Source organism: Idiotropiscis lumnitzeri, chromosome 3, assembly GCF_059441095.1.
Source record: "Idiotropiscis lumnitzeri isolate Australia: NSW breed Sydney's pygmy pipehorse chromosome 3, RoL_Ilum_1.0, whole genome shotgun sequence".
Taxonomy (NCBI): domain Eukaryota; kingdom Metazoa; phylum Chordata; class Actinopteri; order Syngnathiformes; family Syngnathidae; genus Idiotropiscis; species Idiotropiscis lumnitzeri.
The window spans coordinates 997,028-1,014,350 of record NC_142393.1 but is presented as its reverse complement, the minus strand read 5'-3'; the positions used below and the strand labels follow the sequence as shown (position 1 = coordinate 1,014,350).

Below are 17,323 nucleotides of genomic sequence, written 5' to 3'. Positions count from 1 at the left end.
CGTGCCGCTCGGCTCGAAGTCGACTCGGCCGTTTCGTCCCGATGTTGCCGTAGTTGGTGGCCTGCGCCGTCAGTCGACGCTATCTCGCCGTTCTGGCGTCTTGCCTCGGTTAACAGGTTCCACTTGTTGCCGCCGCGCGTATCAGAAAGATCCGGCGCCTGATGTCACGGCATGTTTTGACTTGTTTCACGTGTCCGCGTAGCGTCGGTGCGGTGTTGTCGGATTGCAGGGGCGGCTCACCAGCGCCGCACCTGCCATCTGCAGTTTTATCTCCCCTGGCGGGCCTGACGTAAGCGTGAGGAATCGTCCCCCCAAAAAAAAAGAGCGAGAGAAAGTGACAGCATGGCTAAGCGAAGACGCGTGCTGAAGCGCACGAGTTGCTTTGTGAGGAGGCGTCATCTGGCGTGGAAGGACAAGCAAGCTCACCAGCGACGATTTTTTGGGTGTTGAGACTTAAACCGAAAGGAATTTGCTTGATTTATTCATCTGCAACAATCTCGGCGGCCATTCTTCCCCCTTTTTTTTTTTTGCTACCTGCACCTTTCTGCACTTTTTCCAGCCATCAAGTTTCAGCGGATGCTAGCTTGGACAGGTGTGCCTTTTTTTTTTTTTTCTCGGGGGGGCGGCTGTGCATGGGCGTTCTCTTTCCGCCACAGCACTGTAATTAACAAGGAAACAATTTGCGAGTCATTCCCTTCGGTTCTTTTTACAGGTGTGTTTGTGTCTCTTTGCAGACGTCTTTTAGCACTTTGGTGTGTGTTTTGCGTCTTTGTTTGTTTGTTTGGGCCCGCTTTGTGTTGCTGTGTTTCCCGAGGCTACAATCAGACATGGAAGTCGTCTTCATACACACCAAGAGTTGTTTTCTCTCTGAGCTGAGGAATACAAACACCTCCATACACGCTCGCCCCAGTTGAAAAAAAAAAAAAAAAAAAACGAGAGAGGCCATCTCTTGTTTGCTTGTTGGTTTGTTTTCCCTCCTTGAGTGATTTTCTACCGCTCGGGTTGAATTTATGTCTGCAAATTGGATTCCATCATCTGTTGTGGTGTGTGCGTGTTCTTGTTTTGCTGGATCCAAAGTTGGAGAGTGTGCTTGCTTAGTGCGCCAGAGTGCTCTACCACATCATGGAAAGAGAAAATTGCAAGGATGACTTCATCTTTGAAGAAAGTGTTTTATGTCTCAAACTCTTTCCATAATCTTGCGCACGGCGCAACGCAATTTAGCCCGTTTAGCAGCACAAAAAACAATCCAAGAAGCAATGAGGGGTGACACGATTAATGGAACTACTCTGTGGATTCTTTTCTTCATTAATCAATGACTCAAATGGGTTTTAAGTCATTATTTTCAATTGGCAGCGCAGAAATGTGTCATTTATCCTGTAAAGCGTCACGGGAGGGTGCTACACCCTGAACTGGTCGCCAGCCAGTCGCCGGGCATGGGCCGAAAGTGCACAAATGTAATTGAATTACGATTTCCTTTTCAGAAAATCTTGCTCATTGCTTTCCAACGTAAAAGTGCGTTTTTGCTAATGTCTCGTTTGGAGAAGACCCGCCCACAAAGATCATCAGCCGTCTTTTGCGCAGAACGACAGAAATCGCAGATTTACTGTCGAGAAAAGGTAAAGATAAAGATAAAGATGTCCTTTATTAGTCCCACAATGGGGAAATTTGAGGTGAAGCTGAAGTTTGGACAATTTGTCTTTAAACGATGATCAAAAATCTCGACGGAGGTTTTGGAAGCGCACGATTTGTGCGACGTATTGATCATTCAAATTCAATTCTCAAATGTATGGGTTGTCATTTTGCTTTCCTCTCTCATTATTATTTTCGTGAAGTCCCGTTTGCACCGCAGGGTACAAGCTGTTCAAAACGTCAAATACTTGCGTCCGAGTGCTACTTTGCTGCATTGTTACGTGAAAGCAAATCCGCGTTTGAGGTGATGGAATGCAGGTGTGTTTGGACACACCAGGTCGTCTGTCACTGAGTGTCTGTCTCGGAGCCATTAGCCACTCACTTGTTGAAAGACGCCACTAATGTGTTTCGGCTACCGTTTCCACAGACAAAATGTCGCCGGCACCTGCGAGGAGATGGCAGAACGCTGACACATCGTCACTTCCGACTTGCTATTTTGCACACGATTAAAATAAATACATTTGACTGACGTAGTCAAAGGACTTCACCTGTGAGCCACAACTTCAAACCTAAGCCAGTGTGTTTCCAGTCACTTCCTTCACAAAGTGATGGAACATAAATCACCGCCAAGTTGACAATTAGATGACTGTGCCTGGAAGACATGCTGAGCTTGCTGTTGAGAAAATGAGCAAGAGAGGGCAAGTCCGAGGTTTAGAAAACAAACAAACAAAAAAAAAAGGTTTCCTGCCAGGATACAAGATACTTTTCATTTATCTGGAGGCTGTTCCACGAAAAGATTTTTTATCGGAATGAAAAAAAGCCTTTCACGATACATCGAGAAAACCTGCAAAGTCAGTCAAGTCAAGCTGGCTGGCAGACAAATAAAAAACCAGAAAGTCTCCTCGACTGGCTCATGGCAGGAAGGAGAGCGTCACTAAAGTTTAAATTCAATGTCAAATTTCTGCACAAAAATCCAATGAATAAATAAATGTCGCATCTCCATTGCAAAGTCGCTCATTCGTGCGTTTCCTGGCGGTGGATTATGATCTCACCCCAGAAATATTTGCGTGAACGTCACCGTGTGACTCAGAAGAAATTGATGCTGTCGAGTTTTCCGCTCCGTCGTTAAGAATTCTGCGTGAAATTGCGGAATGACATCGAGGCAAAATGGAGTAGGCGCCGCCGCTGTTTGGCTTCAACCAGCGCAGGTGATTCCGTCTCAACTAGCGACGCGACGTCCGCGTAGGCCTCCGCCATGGCACAACGCCTCGGCGCTGCAGTCGGCGGGCGGCTCAGCGCACCGCGGGCACCACAAACCACAGAGATTCTCCCATCCCACCCAAACGGTTTCTTTGGCGCTTCTCCTCATTCGGGTGACGGGTGAGCTGGACTCGATGTCAGCTGACTTTGGGCAGGAGGTGGCGTGCCAGCCCAATGACCAATCACAGTCACTTTCATACTTCTGGACAATTCTGACAACTTTGTCTTTTGACAGCAGAGACTTGAACTCCTCCCCACTCGGGGCAGGATCTCATCCCTTGACTCGCACGGCGGAGGTCAATGCTCCGTTTACTGTCGCTCATGTCGCCACAACCAAACCTCCCAAAAGTGTGGTCGCGCGGAAGCATGCCTTGTCTCGTTCAGCCAACTCGAAATGACTGGCTTTTTGCTCCACGCGGCCTTTGTTCCCGAGAAACTCTTTGGCTAATCTCAAGTGTCGCAGCGCACGGCCGCACTCTGTGAGGTCGGACACTGCGCTCCAGTGCGCCAGTCCCGGCCGGTCGGGGCTGGAAAGTCCCCGCCGTAGGTTGGAACCCTCCCATCGCCTGGTCGCCCGCCCGCTGCCTCCTGTGTGCCCCCCCCCCCGGGCTCAGGGGAAGTGGGGAGGGCCTCTATGCCCATTTGGCTCTTGCTAACAGCGGATGAGGTCACTCCAAATTCCCCTCAGCCCCCTTCGAGAACCAGACCCGGTGGCGAAGTGAGCCTACCACAGGACCCCGTCATAAAACACAAACGACTCTTTAAAACGCTTCTGGACTTATGTGGCTCATTAAAGAACACTGGCGCCATCTTTTTGGGGTTTTATTAATTCATTATTGTGTTCTTTTTTTTTTTTTTTTAAAGGTTACCTCTCCGCTCCTTGGCTTTTTCTTTATTGGGTCCTTTCCTTCAGTGCGTAATTGTGCCAAGTTTGCATCCTGCGAGGAGCTTCCGACTCCCTCCTTTGTATTCATGACTGCAAGACTGGATGAAGAGCCGGATCAATACACGCTTGTTTACCCCTGCGAGAATGCAAAAGCCTCGATCCTCGTCTCTTCTCCCTGCACTGGCAGATTTTGCTGCCTTTGAAGAGTGCATGAGGCACTTACCCAAATGGGCCAACCAGAACATGCGCACACTTTGGATTCTTCGTCCCGCTCTGAACGTCTTCTCCCTTTCGGCCCACTGCAAAGTTTTCGGCCATCATTTTTGTTTGTTTGCTAATGACTGGACCCGCTGACCTACAGCGACTCAGCACAAGTTGTTCTGATGCAGTGATGGATGGAGAACGGAGCGGTCGGGCGAGTGGGGGGGGGCATAGGATCCCGATAATGGAAAGAGACTTTAGGCTGCAAAGGGAAATGAAAAAAAAAAAACGAACTGGAAAAGAAGTATGGCTCTGTTGGCAGGATGGGGGTTGGTGCCTATCGACGGCTGCTCCTTCCTGAAACGTGGTCACCCGAGCCTGCCCGGCCTAGATGCACATGTGGAACCGTTTACTGTAATGGAACTCTAAATTAGTGGTGGTTTGAAGCTGCCTGCAGCAGTAGGGTGTAATTAACTGGCTCTGTTGAAAGAGAGACAGCGACGGGATTGAGCCAGAGTTCTGGAAAAAATGCAAGCGGGAGACGTGTGTGTGTGTGTGTGTTTTAACGCATGTCTTTTTTTTCTTTCCAATTGCTTGATTGCATGTGTATGTCTTATGTATTTCAGACATTGTGGTGCATAAAAGTGTCTTGGAAAACTTCCTGCCCGTTTTCTCACCAGGGCACGGCGCCGCCGTATTAGAGTGCCCCCCAGTGCCCAAACGTCGCCACTGTTCATTTGTTACTTTTTCATGATCACGCCGCTCACGTCATGTGTTCACCAGTTAGGCCTTCTCAACGCCCACCGAGCAACGCTCCAATCAACCTCGTGGACGCCGTCACCGGGATGTCTTTCAGTCCTTTTCCGGAGATTCACAACCCAATTCTTGGGCTCTGCTGTTTTTTCAAAGCCGCATTTGTAAAAACAAGCCCATAAAGTCACACTCTGCGAAAACATGACAAAGCAAATGAGGAGGCTTTCCTCGGTCCTGTCTGAACGGCGCATGACCGCTTCCTCGTCGGCGGCGTCCAAGTGACGAACGAGCGGGCTGCGGGAGATTTCAGCCCAAATAACTTTGCGGGCCGAGAGGCGTACCTCAACACGAGCTTGTTGGACGTGACAGCAGCAGTTAGCAATCAGTGGCCCTCATTCTATCCGTCCACCCCACGGACCCCGTGTCTGGGCCTCCGGTCGGGGGGGGGGGGAGCGTCGCAGGCTGCTGTGCGAGGCTGGCAGCAGGAACAGAGGAGCTCTTTATAGCAGACTTGTGCTGATTTCAATCATATGGCATCGCCTGGAATCAGCGCACAAGTCTGGAAGCGCTTCACAACTGAAGGAACAAGAGTGCTCTCTCTCTTTTTTTTTTATCTCTCCCCCCAACTTTGCTTCTAACTTTTTCCAAATGTCTCTCTTATCTTGTTTCCTCTCCATTTTTCTGGATTTTCCTCCGGCTCATCTTTGTCTTTTGGTTAAGCGCCGTCCTCTCCATTCCTTCTTTGGGTCATACCTGTTTATATCAAGTTTGCACATCCCTCCTTTAGAACTGTGGCTAAACTTTTGGCCGTCCCGGAGCGAGCATGGATCAGGGGCGCAGTGGGAGTTGACGTGAAGTTAAACATGTTTGTGGTCCCAACAGAAACCGCTGACGCATCACCTTCATGCCAATCAGATGGATTTATACTTGTGTTTTCATGCGGTGGAATGAGAAATAACAATTGTGTCTGTCTTTTGTTCCACAGACCTGGATGTTTCCACTCAAGAGGACTTTGTTGTTCCCCCGCTAGACAAGAAGCCTCCGTCCTTACTCTTCCATTCTCCCATATCCTCAGGATCTTTGCGGGACGCCAAACTTGAGCGGGGATTCCCAGGGGCGACGACTGCCGTCCGCCAGTGGGCCTGCTGGTGTGTGTGGTCGCCATGGCTACCAACAGGGAACAGCAGGTGGGCCACATGACCAGCTTCCCACCTGCTGTCTTCCCCTTCGCCTTCAACTCCATGAGAAGCCACTCCCCTTTTGACCTGCTGGCCAACAGTAGCCTTTTCGGGAGATTTGGTGCCGACCTGCCCAAAGAGATGGCTGCACTCTGTAAGTTCTTGGCATTCGTGTCTCTCATGTGTGCCGTACAGCACATGGCCCAATTTCATTTGGCCGACTTGCTTTTGACAATTTAGACATTCACTGCAATGTGGAAAATATAAATATAAATATATAAATTCCAAGTAATTTTGTAGACATGGAAAACTTTCAACGTCCTATACAATCGAAATTTTCATATATATAAATATATATATATATATACACACTCACACCCACACACATTCATTTTTTTCCACAGACAAAACACGATGAAAAAGTCCACTTTCATCAATACAGTGGTTACACAGTCCCTTATAGAGATTTGTATATGGTGCGGTTCTGTCCGCAAGTTGGGCCTCCGTATGTGTGTGCAAGTGTGTGCGTTTGAGCCTTACAGAGCCTTTAAGGCAGGCAACCCACAAGTCTGCAATTAGAGACAAAACAACATTCTTCTAGTGTGAGGGGAGGAGTGCCCCGAGCAGCAACAAATATTCAAGAATATGCAACAAATGTGGAAAAGAAGAGCTTCTGACTAATGTGGCTGCTTTTTAAGATTAGCATAAAGCAAAATTAAAATCAGAACCAGTCGGCTCTGTTGGGAGGTTGACATTCTCAAGTTTCTCTTGTGTGTTTTTGCGTTGTAGTTTCAATCGTGTCCACTGGAGGCACTGTTGTCCTCTGGCATGGCACGATGATGATGATGATGTTTTTTGGGGCACGAAGCACAAGTGCAAATTGTTGGCAATCACGATTGTTTTCAATGTTGTGGTAAAAACCAGACCAACCCCCCCCCCTACACAGACATGCTGAAGTACTTCTTGTTGAACGGTGGCTTTTTTTCCAATTGAAGTATGGGGGGGGGGGGTCGTAGGACACACCTGTTGCTTTACTTGCAGTTCGGACATCGGAGAAGTCGGCTTTTGTTTTGTTCAAGTGTAGAGGTAAAGGTGAGCACAAGTGGTTTGAAATCCGATCCTTGCGCAGTGCAAAAGGTGTGGTGGTGTGGAGGGGCGATAACGGCTGTGGGTGGCAACATCTGAGTACCCCCCGCCAAGGCAAACCAATCCTGCCTCTGTGTGCATAACGCAAATTCACCCCACCCCAACTGCAGCATGCCTGAGCACCTCTCCAGCCTTTCAGCCATCAATCAAAACTTTAACCCCCCCCCCATGCCCGCCCCCACTTTGCAGACGCTGCCCACCTAATCCTCAAGGTATTTTCACAGAATGCGAAGAGGGAGAGGGAGAGCACCTGGGGGTGATGTCCCAATGTGGCGGAATCCAAGAACACACCCTGCTAGCAAAACATACGCATGCCCAGACGCAAACGCATGAGCAGAGACTCCCTTCCCACTCTCTCCCCTGGACTCACACAGCACGTCTTTCATCCAGAAACTAAAGCCGACCCCCCCTTGATGCGGACTGAAATCCCAGTGCGCTGACAGATGGAGTCTTTTTGGTGTTTCGCAGTGGCATCAAACAAAAAAACAAGTATCAAAGCACAAGCGAGCACAAGCGAGCACACGCTCGGCGCTGCAGACGTGACAGCTTGCGCTTCCACATGCGCGACGCATGGCGGGAACTTTGTTCACAAGACCACGAAAGAGCTCCAGCGGAGCTTAAACGAGGCCCGGGTCAAAGTTGACAATTCACTTTGATTTCAAGCGAGATGACCGACCGGGGAAGTTGTCGGCTACGGAATGACCTGTCGTCGACTTGGAGCTCTTTTTTTTTTTTTCATTGTCGCAGATTCTCTGAAGGCATCGTCGGAAGGTGTGCCGCTGACTTTAGTTAACCGCAATTTTCAATTTTTGATTTTACAAGAATGAAGTTTGTTACGTAACACGTGCGTGTGGTAAAACGAGGGCTGCATTTGCGTTGCTACGTTTTCCCAAACAATGAAGTCGAAATATGTTCTGACTGCCGTTTCTCGAGTGGCAGCTCATCAACGGGCGATTGTGAAGCTTGACTTTTTTTTTCTTTTCAGTTTAATATACGTGTACAGCTGAGCTTCAGTTGGAACCCAAACAAAAACACGGCGTCCCTTTTGTGCCGCTCGATAATGACAACATGTTCCTCGTGCGACAATTGTCGTGACCTGCCGCCGCCATTGCTTGCTAGACGCTCACAAAAAAGGTCTCGCTTTGGACATTCCCCACACCCTGTTTTTCTTCTCCTTCCACTTTTTCACCAGCGGTCGCATTCACAAGGCTGCTCATTGTCGTCTGTGGGCCAGAATGAGAAAACAACTCGGGTGGGAGAGCTGCGCCGATTTATGCTTGTGGCAAATGGCGCTGCATTCTTGCCCCGCTTCGTAGCTCGGGCGTATAATTGCCCAGGTGACACCTTCCATTGTTGCGCGGCGTGCCAACGGGTTGGCGCACCTCCCGCCGGCGCGCTCTTTTGGCACCGGGCTGGCTTCGGAAGTTCCAGTTTTGCACCGAGGCGGCAAACGACGGCACAGGGAAGCGACGCGGCGGCCTGCGTTTGACGCGGCTTGGCATCATTTGGAAATGAATGTTGAGCAGACAAGAACGCGCGGGTCACCATGAGGGTGATTCGTTCAAATGGGCTTAATAGCCGGGAAAGGAGTTTGTTCATCCATGTGAAGAGTGTGTTCCCGGCGTGCCGTAGCGCAGGCCAGTATCAGTTGATCCCTGTCATTATGGGAGTCCTTCAAACAAACACTTGGAAGCCCATTAAGGCCACTTACGATGAGATAACATCGCCACTGAGCCAGTGAAACACCTCTCTAAGCTTGCGCCGATCGCGGCCGGAGCCCTGGCCTCCGAGTCAGCCACGGGGATGTTTTGAAAAGCCGCTCGGTCATTTCCTTCAGCCCACATGGCCAAGACCGATTTCGGAGGGCTCCAGTTGACTGTTGGGGGCCTCACGCCTACACGTTTGTGTCTGTTGAGAACGTGAGAGAGGCTCACTTGGGACAACCGGAACCCGATGGGATGAAATTAAAAGGACGGAATGGAACGGCTTGTCGGAACTTGCGGCGAAAGTGTCTGCCTCTGCTCACTTGTGCCTCTTGTGGAGACGAGCGGAACGGCAGTACGGTTGAGTCGCAGATGCGCTGGCATTAACGTATCGTAGCTGCCGGGTGTGAGGCACATAGTTGCGCCTACGCAATCTTCAGCCAGAACGGCCGTGAAAAGGAAATACGCTCCTTGCATTCCTCAGAAACAAACCACAGAATTCTTGTGGGCATTTGGAGCTCGGGAGTTATATAGAAGCCATTTTGGGAGAGACAATCAAGTGCAGAAAGGGACGCCGAATATCGGAGAGACGTCTTCTCTGATGACGTTCGGGGTCAACGTAGCCCAAAGAGGTCATTATTGTCGAACTTGCATCGGGTGCAACATGAGATTTCCGTGCAACGATGAATTAGCTTTCAAATTGTTCTGTTTGCAACTGAGGTCAAGAAATCAAGACTGTTAATCAAATGATCAAAAAGCAAACTGGATTTTACAAAAAAAATAGTTTCTATTTGGTGCAATGTACTTTTTGTACAAAAATCTTCTCTTGCATGCATTTTTCATGTCTTGTATCCATTAATTCCGACAAAACTGACAATTTCCAACTTGTGGGACTAAAAAGGTTATCTCATATCATATCAAAATGTTATATTTCACTTTATCGGCCCGTCCTCTCGGCTGGCGTATGCCGCGAGATATTAATTTCTTTTTTGTCCTAAGTGGCTGTGTAGCGTCATTTCGTCTTGTTTCTCTTCCTCCCCCAACACTTGTGAACATGCCTTTTTTTTTTTTGCTTACTTTAGAATGTAAAGCGGTTCCAGACGGCCTATGTGCCAAGTGTACTGTATCACCCGATCGCTTATTTCGGTGTTTCACGTCACGTCATGATAGCTTAGCAATTAGCATGGCTGCTACGTCTTTTTCCCGCCCTCGCTTCATGAAAATGACACGCGACGTGGAGGCACTAAGTAGTGACTTGCTGCTCCGTATCGAGTTTAGCCACTTCAGCTCTCCAGTCGTAGCTGGCAAGAAGTTGAGGCAGCGCAAAATAGCAGGAACAAGCGTTCCTCCATACGAACAACGAAAAGCACGGAGGTTGGGCCACTGTGCAACGTGGATGCACTTTTTTTTTTCCATTGTATTCAATTTTTAAATGTGCACTGACAGTGTGGCTTAACAGCGCTGTACGGGTGCGAATGCCAAATTGTTTTAAAAATCCGTCCCACAATACGCACAATCAATAACCTTTTGGCAGCTCAGCATTTCTTCTCAAGCTATTTTTAACACTCAAAATTGGTTCATCACTTGCAAAAAAGAAATAAAATTGAGTATGCCTTGACTAAGCAACCGTATCAAATTGAAAAAATATGCACTCAACCAAACGTGGACATCCTGTATTTTTCCGCGGCCACCAGCAACGCTCGCGGTGCAGGTCTGACGTGATCAATATCTTGAAGTCGCTTCGGTCGGCCAACTGCGCGAGCTCTGAAAGTCATGACTTTCCGCTAATTGCGACGCACCCATTTCAATATTACCTCGTTCGAAATAAAAGCGCCATCTGCCTGCTGTCATCAGATCTCTGGCGGCCATCGTGATCTACGCGGCAAATTAGCCATGCTAGCCCTGGTCCATTTGTGTGCTCTTGTGCCGGTGACAGCTTGTGTAGCGCCGCTTGTCCTTGATCTATCAGTGAGGCTGAGGTCGCCTCGCCTTTCATAAACAATTCGGCATCGTCTGACATCCTCGCTTTCATCTCCCCGGGCCGCCACCAGCGCGAGGATGACAGCTCTGTGAGGCTTCTTTTTTCGGTTTGAATCGATGCTGGTCATGATTCACCAAATAAAGCAGGATTGGACAGAAAGATCCTCTTTGTTTTTTCCTGACAATTTAAGCACCCAGGAGTTTTTTTTTTTTTTTTCGTGAAATGGATCGTCCATGCTGGAGCTGCTTCTCCAATGATATCCACCTAAACCCTGGTGGCTTATGCGCGCTCAAGTTCCCTCGCTCGCTTCTCTCTCCTCCCGCTTTCTCTGCAGCCATCCCCTTGGATTTCCTCTTGTTATCCCTTTTTTCAAGTTCGAGCCAAGCGCCCTAAGTCGTGGAAACTTGCAGAAACTTTTTGAGCGCTTATGCCTGCTTTGGAGGAGGCGAGGAGAGAGAGCAAAATCGGCTAAGGTTGCTGCTGAAGGAGAGGCTACAAATTGTGCGGCAGCCCCGACAAGATGACTTATGAAGATAAAGAGGCTACTATGAAAACTGGGAGGGGGGGCGAGCGGGGGCGGGGGGGTCTCCAGAAGGCGTGGGCGGGCACTGCGGCGCGAGCCTGCCCGTCCGTTCTACGTGAAAAAGGATGAATTGTTTTTTTTTTGGGGGGGGGGGGGCGAACTGGCTTCTTCTTCTTTTTTTTTTTTGTCATCCCACACAACACGAGTAGCAAAATGTCACGAGTGGAGCCACCGAGAGAGAATAAGGCCCCCTGAAAGATGTCCAAGACTGATAATGTTGTGAAAAGTAGCACTGCGTTAAGCCTTTGGGGGGCGAGCATGTGATTATCGCCGCTGCTGACACACTCTCTCATAACTCACTCATGTTTCTGCCCATTTCTCTCCCAGTTAAATTGTGCGAGAGCGCGATGGCCGAAAAGATAACACGTTGTATGAAAGCTGAACATGTGTCAAACTGGCTTTCGGGATGAGACAAGGAGCAACACTAGTATTGCGCACCTTGAAAAAGGGCAGCAAGCAATTTTGTTTGGAATCCACGCGTGTAACTTGAATCTGTCTGCGGACTGCTGTTCACCGTCTCTATCATCGCCGCCAATCTGTCTCTGCATGTCCACGCACTGCACACATGCTGACTTGAGGAGTGCAAAAGCGTTGCATTCCTCCTTTGGCAGAGGCAGCGTGCTGCATCTGCCGTTGAGGAAGACGCCATCTTTTATTGCCTCACACACCGCTGCGTTGTTGACTGTTTGGCTGCAAGCTCAACGACGGTATACGGAGGAAGTGGCAACAATGTGTCGCATACGTCTCATCCGTCATCGACATCAGCGCGCCAGACAGTAGTAAAGCCTGCGCAGGTGTGCGCTTGACGAGCGCCGTGTCCAGGCGGCTTCCTCGCTGGTTGTACGACTGGAGAGGCGACACGTGATTGTTACAAAATCAGATCACAAGCAGCACAGCGAACAAAAGCTGGCATTTCCCCCAAACACAAACGTCACGCCACTTCGGCTGGCAGCCGGACCTGAAAACCAAACATTCCCCGAACCTGAAACAAAAGCGTAGAACTTGGTCGACCAAAACAAATCATGCAGACAGGAAAAACTGGCTATGGGGAACTTGTTGAAATGGTGAGGAGGGGGGGGGGTGGCAACAGAAAGCGATGGAGAGATTTGTGATCCAGAAAGTGAGGAACCAGGGCAAGATAAGTTTTTTATTTATTTATTTTTTGAGGGGGGGGGTTAGTGGCCCAGGGGGGGTTTCTTTGTGAGTTCAATCTTTCTGGCCGGGGAAGGAAAGGGAGGAGGGCGGGGAGGCAGAGACAGGCCTGGGTCAGCAGCAGAATGTGTGAGTATGTGTAGATTAGATGTCGAAAGTGGCTCCACAAAAGCCTCGGAAAAAAAGCCACTCACAAACGCCGTCCGATGGTAAAACCGGAAGAGACGACGGAGGCCCATTAATCTGGAAAAACAAGACTTTCAAGATTTGGCCCAACGTGCCGTGTTATAAATCGGTTGCGTTGCAGCTCATCGGTCCGGAGCGCAGTCCTGGCAAAGCAACGCTGATATGACACTCAACATGTGAGCACCGAGGGATTCGTTAGCCTTATTTTCCAGGATGCTGTGAAATGAGCTGCGATCGAAAAAAAGAAAAAAAAAAGCAGGAAGGAGATGAAAGATGTGTGTGAGAGCAGAGCTTGTGAATCCTAAATGTGAGCCTTGTGCTTGTGATTATTTCATCTGAAACACATCCAGTGCAAAAAGCCAAAGAAGAATTTTGACAACAAATTGTCGGTCGAGGCACCGTTGAGTGATGACGCTTTGTTATCTAACCTATTGTCGCCGTTCTAAAAGCTTCCTCTTTATGACCTGACAACTGTATGGGGAACCAAATAAAAACTACTGATGTTGTTCACTGTTTGTTGCAACAAAGAAGGTGTGACGCTTTGCACACGTGTGTGCGCGCGTGCACGACTCTCCGTGACACGACGGACGTGCCCTGGAAAAAGACGTGCGTTTTCTACATGGAGATAAAGTTTCAAGTCAATAAGCAGTTCAATCCAAATTAGTCGAGATGTGAAAGTGGCTTTTCTTTCATGAGACAGGAAAAGGAGTCGAGCGTTAGACGGAGGAAGAGGAGGGGGGGGGGGGGGGCAGAATGCACTGTGTGTTTATGGAGAGCCAAGCCAGCAGCACAGATTGACAGGAAATTGTGTCTTTTTTGCCTGCTGGGCTGTACCACTTGTCCTGATCTGTCAGGGGGAGATGAATGTGAAGAGCTCCCAGACTGGAGCCATTGTATCGTCATCTATCTCCCATTGTACGAGGCTGTTTGCTTTAGCGCCGCCGGAGTCTATCTGTGCGCGGAGCAACAGTTAGGCCGGACGGGGCTTATTTATGGTCCGCGGAGCGCCGATTGATTTGCTTTTGACGAATGAGCCCTGCAAGGGCAGCATGGCGGTGCTCTTCAAATGGAATCGTTTGAGCTAAATGCGGGGGAAATGAGAGGAGACTAAACGCGCAGTACAAAAAATAAATAAAGAAATAAAATGCAGCTCCAAAAACCAATCCGTCACATGTGCATCAAGGAGCGGGGTGAAGTGAACCTGTGAGAAGTGTGTCGAGCGCACGCGGTGTTTGTCTATCAGCGCTAAATGCACGGCAGGAATTGAGCAAGGCAACTCTCATTCATCTCTGTTAAAACACTTCCAGAGAAAAGAGCGACCCATCCTCTGTTCCCTCGGAAAAACTGCGAGGAGGGAGGGACTTGCCCTGGCATCTGGTTTCTGGGTTCAACCTCAGCACAATGTCCCCCCCCCCCCCCCCTTCCCCCTTTTGCTCTCTCTTTCTCACACGCTCACGTACACACCGTGCGAGTGGCTGCAGTTTAATATGGTTATGATTAGAGACGGGGGCTCAGAGGAGGGAGCGGAGGGGGCTCATATTTACGGCAGGGCCAACTGGGGGAGGTGCGATGAAGACAGGACAGGGCCCAGGTTTAAATGAAGCCAGGCAGGAGTGTGGTTTGAAATCTGAAACACAAAAGTGGCTGACAAAACAGAAAAAAAAAAGAAGAACGGGAATAAACTTTTGTCCTTTTCACCAGATCAGCTCTTCTTCCCGCGCAGGCTCCGCTGGGCCGGCCTCGATCCTCCTCCCCAGTCCTCCCCACCCTCTCTGGCATTCTCACTCTCTCTCCTCCCCCCTCTGTGAGCGTCACGCAGAGGCAGTTGGTTCACTCCGCAGTGTCTGGGTCTCGCAGAGCTGCGAAAGGCTGTTATTTAGGTCTGTTACAGCAGACGGGGAGCAGCTCAGGCAAGACAGGCAGGGGGGAGACACGAGAGTCACGCTCAGCCCAGCCCAGCCAGGAACCAGATCTGCATTCCAGCTGAGAGCGGAAGAGGGGCTGGAACTCACGGCAGAGAGAGACAAGCGCGGAACACAACGGCGGCATTTCCAGCTAGCTGTTGCGGCAGTTTGTTGCAGCCGCTGACGTGAGCAGTGCAGACGAGACTGAGCGATTTTTGTTTTTTCCTGAGGGGTGGGGGGGGTGCCATGTTCGACTGCATGGAGGCGTTGGGAATGGGCCCCCGCCAGCTCTATGATGTCACCAGCCGCGGTACATGCATGCTGCGGAAGGCGAGCCCCTTCTTCGCGGGGCTGGACCCCTTCGCTTGGACCGGCAGTGCCAGCGTTCAGTGTAAGTGGCATCCTGTCTGGCTTCCTCACATGACACAACCATTCCTCTCTCTCTCTCTCTCTCTCAAACACACACACACAGCCCCCAGTTCGTTCTCTTTCATAGCGGGCTTGTTTACCCCTCAGGGCTCGGCCAAGGGGGCTGCTGTCAGGGGCTAGCGAGCAGCACAGGAAGAGACCGGGACTGAGACTCCTCTCGTCTCCTCTTCCCGCAGCTGGTTTGAGCTGCTCAGCCAGCTGAGAGAAACTCTGTGCTATGATATGATATGCTCCGTGTGTGTGTGCGCGCGCGCGCACGTCTTTGCGTGCTTGCCTGGCCTTAATCCACATTTCGTCATGTGGGCTCGACACCAGAAAGAAGGGTTCCGCTGTGGTTCTCATGAAATGTTAATGACAAATGGAGCCTGCTCAATATTACAGATGATAAAAGTTGAACGTAGGCTGCCGCAGCGTCGAAAGGTCGAAGGTTTGTTTACGCTTTTGGATACGAGATGGATAATGATATTCCTCTCGAGTCTAACATGAAGACATGAATTAATAAGTAGATGAATTATTTAACGGGCAAATGGATGAATAAATCAGAAATGCGGAATGCGCACGGGGATATTTTTTTATTTTTTCCTCTCTTCTCTCAATCGTCTCATCTCACCCTTGCAACTGGCCCAGCTGTGGACAGATAAAAGTGTGGCCCAGTTCCTTTCACTTCCAGTCGCTGGGTGAGACAACACGCCAGATTGGAAAAGCAGCGAGCGTGCGTCAATGTCTGCATGATATGGTGGGAAAAGTGTGAGGGAAGCGAGAGGCGAGACGCGACGGCGGAAAGACATTTTCGAGACGGGACAGTTGGCGAAACACAATTGGCCTGTGATCATTTTTCATTTATTTCTTGTTTGGCCATTCTCCTGCTTTTTGTTCCTTTTCACTGCCTGGGGTTGTTGGGTGGTGGGGGGCAGAGGAGGAGGTGGGGGTGGGGGTGGGGGGGCTATTGGGTCATCTGTCTTCATTAATCGTGAAGACACCAGCGTTTCAGTGGCTGTCATGCACACTGGCTCAGCTTTAATGAAGACAGATGCCCTGTCAGTGGAGGCAGAGGCCGGGGGGGGGGGGGACTCGAGCCAGCACGGCCCACTCTGCTTAGTGAGGGGAGTCCTGATGATAACAAGATGAGATTTGTTTATTTAATCAATCGGGCATCTCCAACCCCTCCTCGCGCCCCCTTTTAAAGTCACGACTTTAGAATTCAACCTCTTGATTCCACAAGTACATTTTTCTTTTGAGCCTTGTTCCGGTAAATCAAAGAGGGGGAAAAAAAAATAGAGTCCTGAGAAAGTGCCCGAGGGTAAGGGAGTGGAGCAGAGCAAAGTGGATGCTGCTGTGGTGTACGGTTTCAACCTTTGTCAACAAGACACGAGGAGTCATAATGCCTCTCTTGAGCGAAGCGGTCGCTCCTCATTGTCCTCATCAATGAAGCTGATGAATTGATGTTTGAGGCGGATATCTCATTAGACGCTGCAGCTGCACCGCACAAAAACCTGCCTGGCGCGTGATAGCACACACCAAAATAACCACATGGTTGCTTGTATAAAAGGTTGCGCAATTCATTAGTTTTGTTCAAGTCGTTGGAATCAAGTCGGGTAAACGCTTTCGGATGGAGGGACGCAAAGTGCCACGAAAACGTTTCTCCTCCCTCAATCTGGCGGCGGCACGAGTGCATGCTATTGTGTTGGTGGTCAATCTGCGGCGGCGGGTGACAAGTGTCACTTTGTTGGCTGTCAGCCTCGGAACAATCGGAGAATTTATAAGTGCAGTTTTCCTGTTTTGTTTGTTGGTTAGTCAGGGACTGCGGCCTGGCCAATGTCACGTCGGCGCCATGTGTGGCAGCCTCGTCAGCGTGCTGAAAAGGGGATCTTTTCGACCAGCTTGACTTGCGTAATGCCCTTAAGTGCCTTCTGCCGCGGGGCTGCGACGACATCGGAGCTGCCTTACACGTAAAGATAATGGATGCTGATTTAGTCATACGTCAATGAGAAGTGAATTAGTCAACTGCCGGGGAAGCCATTTGAGGGAGCCTGAGCAGACCCATCGCTTCTCCGTCAATGTTCATTTGCTTAGAAGAATGAGGCAATTACGCTTCGCCGTTCTCCAGGGTCACAACAGGGGGAAGTCTTTCTCTCCAACAAGACATACTGCTCGGTGCCAGTTTTTCAACATTTATTTGGGTCTCAAGCACGACTCTTACAAATGGCGCTCACAAAACCGATGGGATGGTCGCAGATCCATCGACTTAAAACAACTTAAAAAAATGAGCCGCTCAGACACAAAACGGTTGAAATCTCAGAACGTTTGACCACAATTGGCAGGAGCTACTGTA

At 49.7% G+C, this 17,323-nt stretch overlaps 1 protein-coding gene across 5 annotated transcripts in view; it reads left to right on the top strand.

Annotated features, from left to right (window-relative positions):
- Positions 1 to 17,323, top strand: part of rarga (retinoic acid receptor gamma a) — a 42,173-nt gene that overhangs the window by 7,837 nt on the left and 17,013 nt on the right. For 2 of the 5 annotated variants that reach the window (XM_088290327.1, XM_088290329.1), the window contains one exon: positions 5,805 to 6,061. In XM_088290327.1, the coding sequence (XP_088146453.1) occupies positions 5,893 to 6,061 (169 nt within the window). In that variant the 5' untranslated portion in view covers positions 5,805 to 5,892. Of the gene's footprint in view, positions 1 to 345; positions 593 to 5,714; positions 6,062 to 14,468; positions 14,954 to 17,323 lie in introns of those variants that run through there. The other 3 variants (XM_088290328.1, XM_088290326.1, XM_088290330.1) reach the window with 3 other exon arrangements.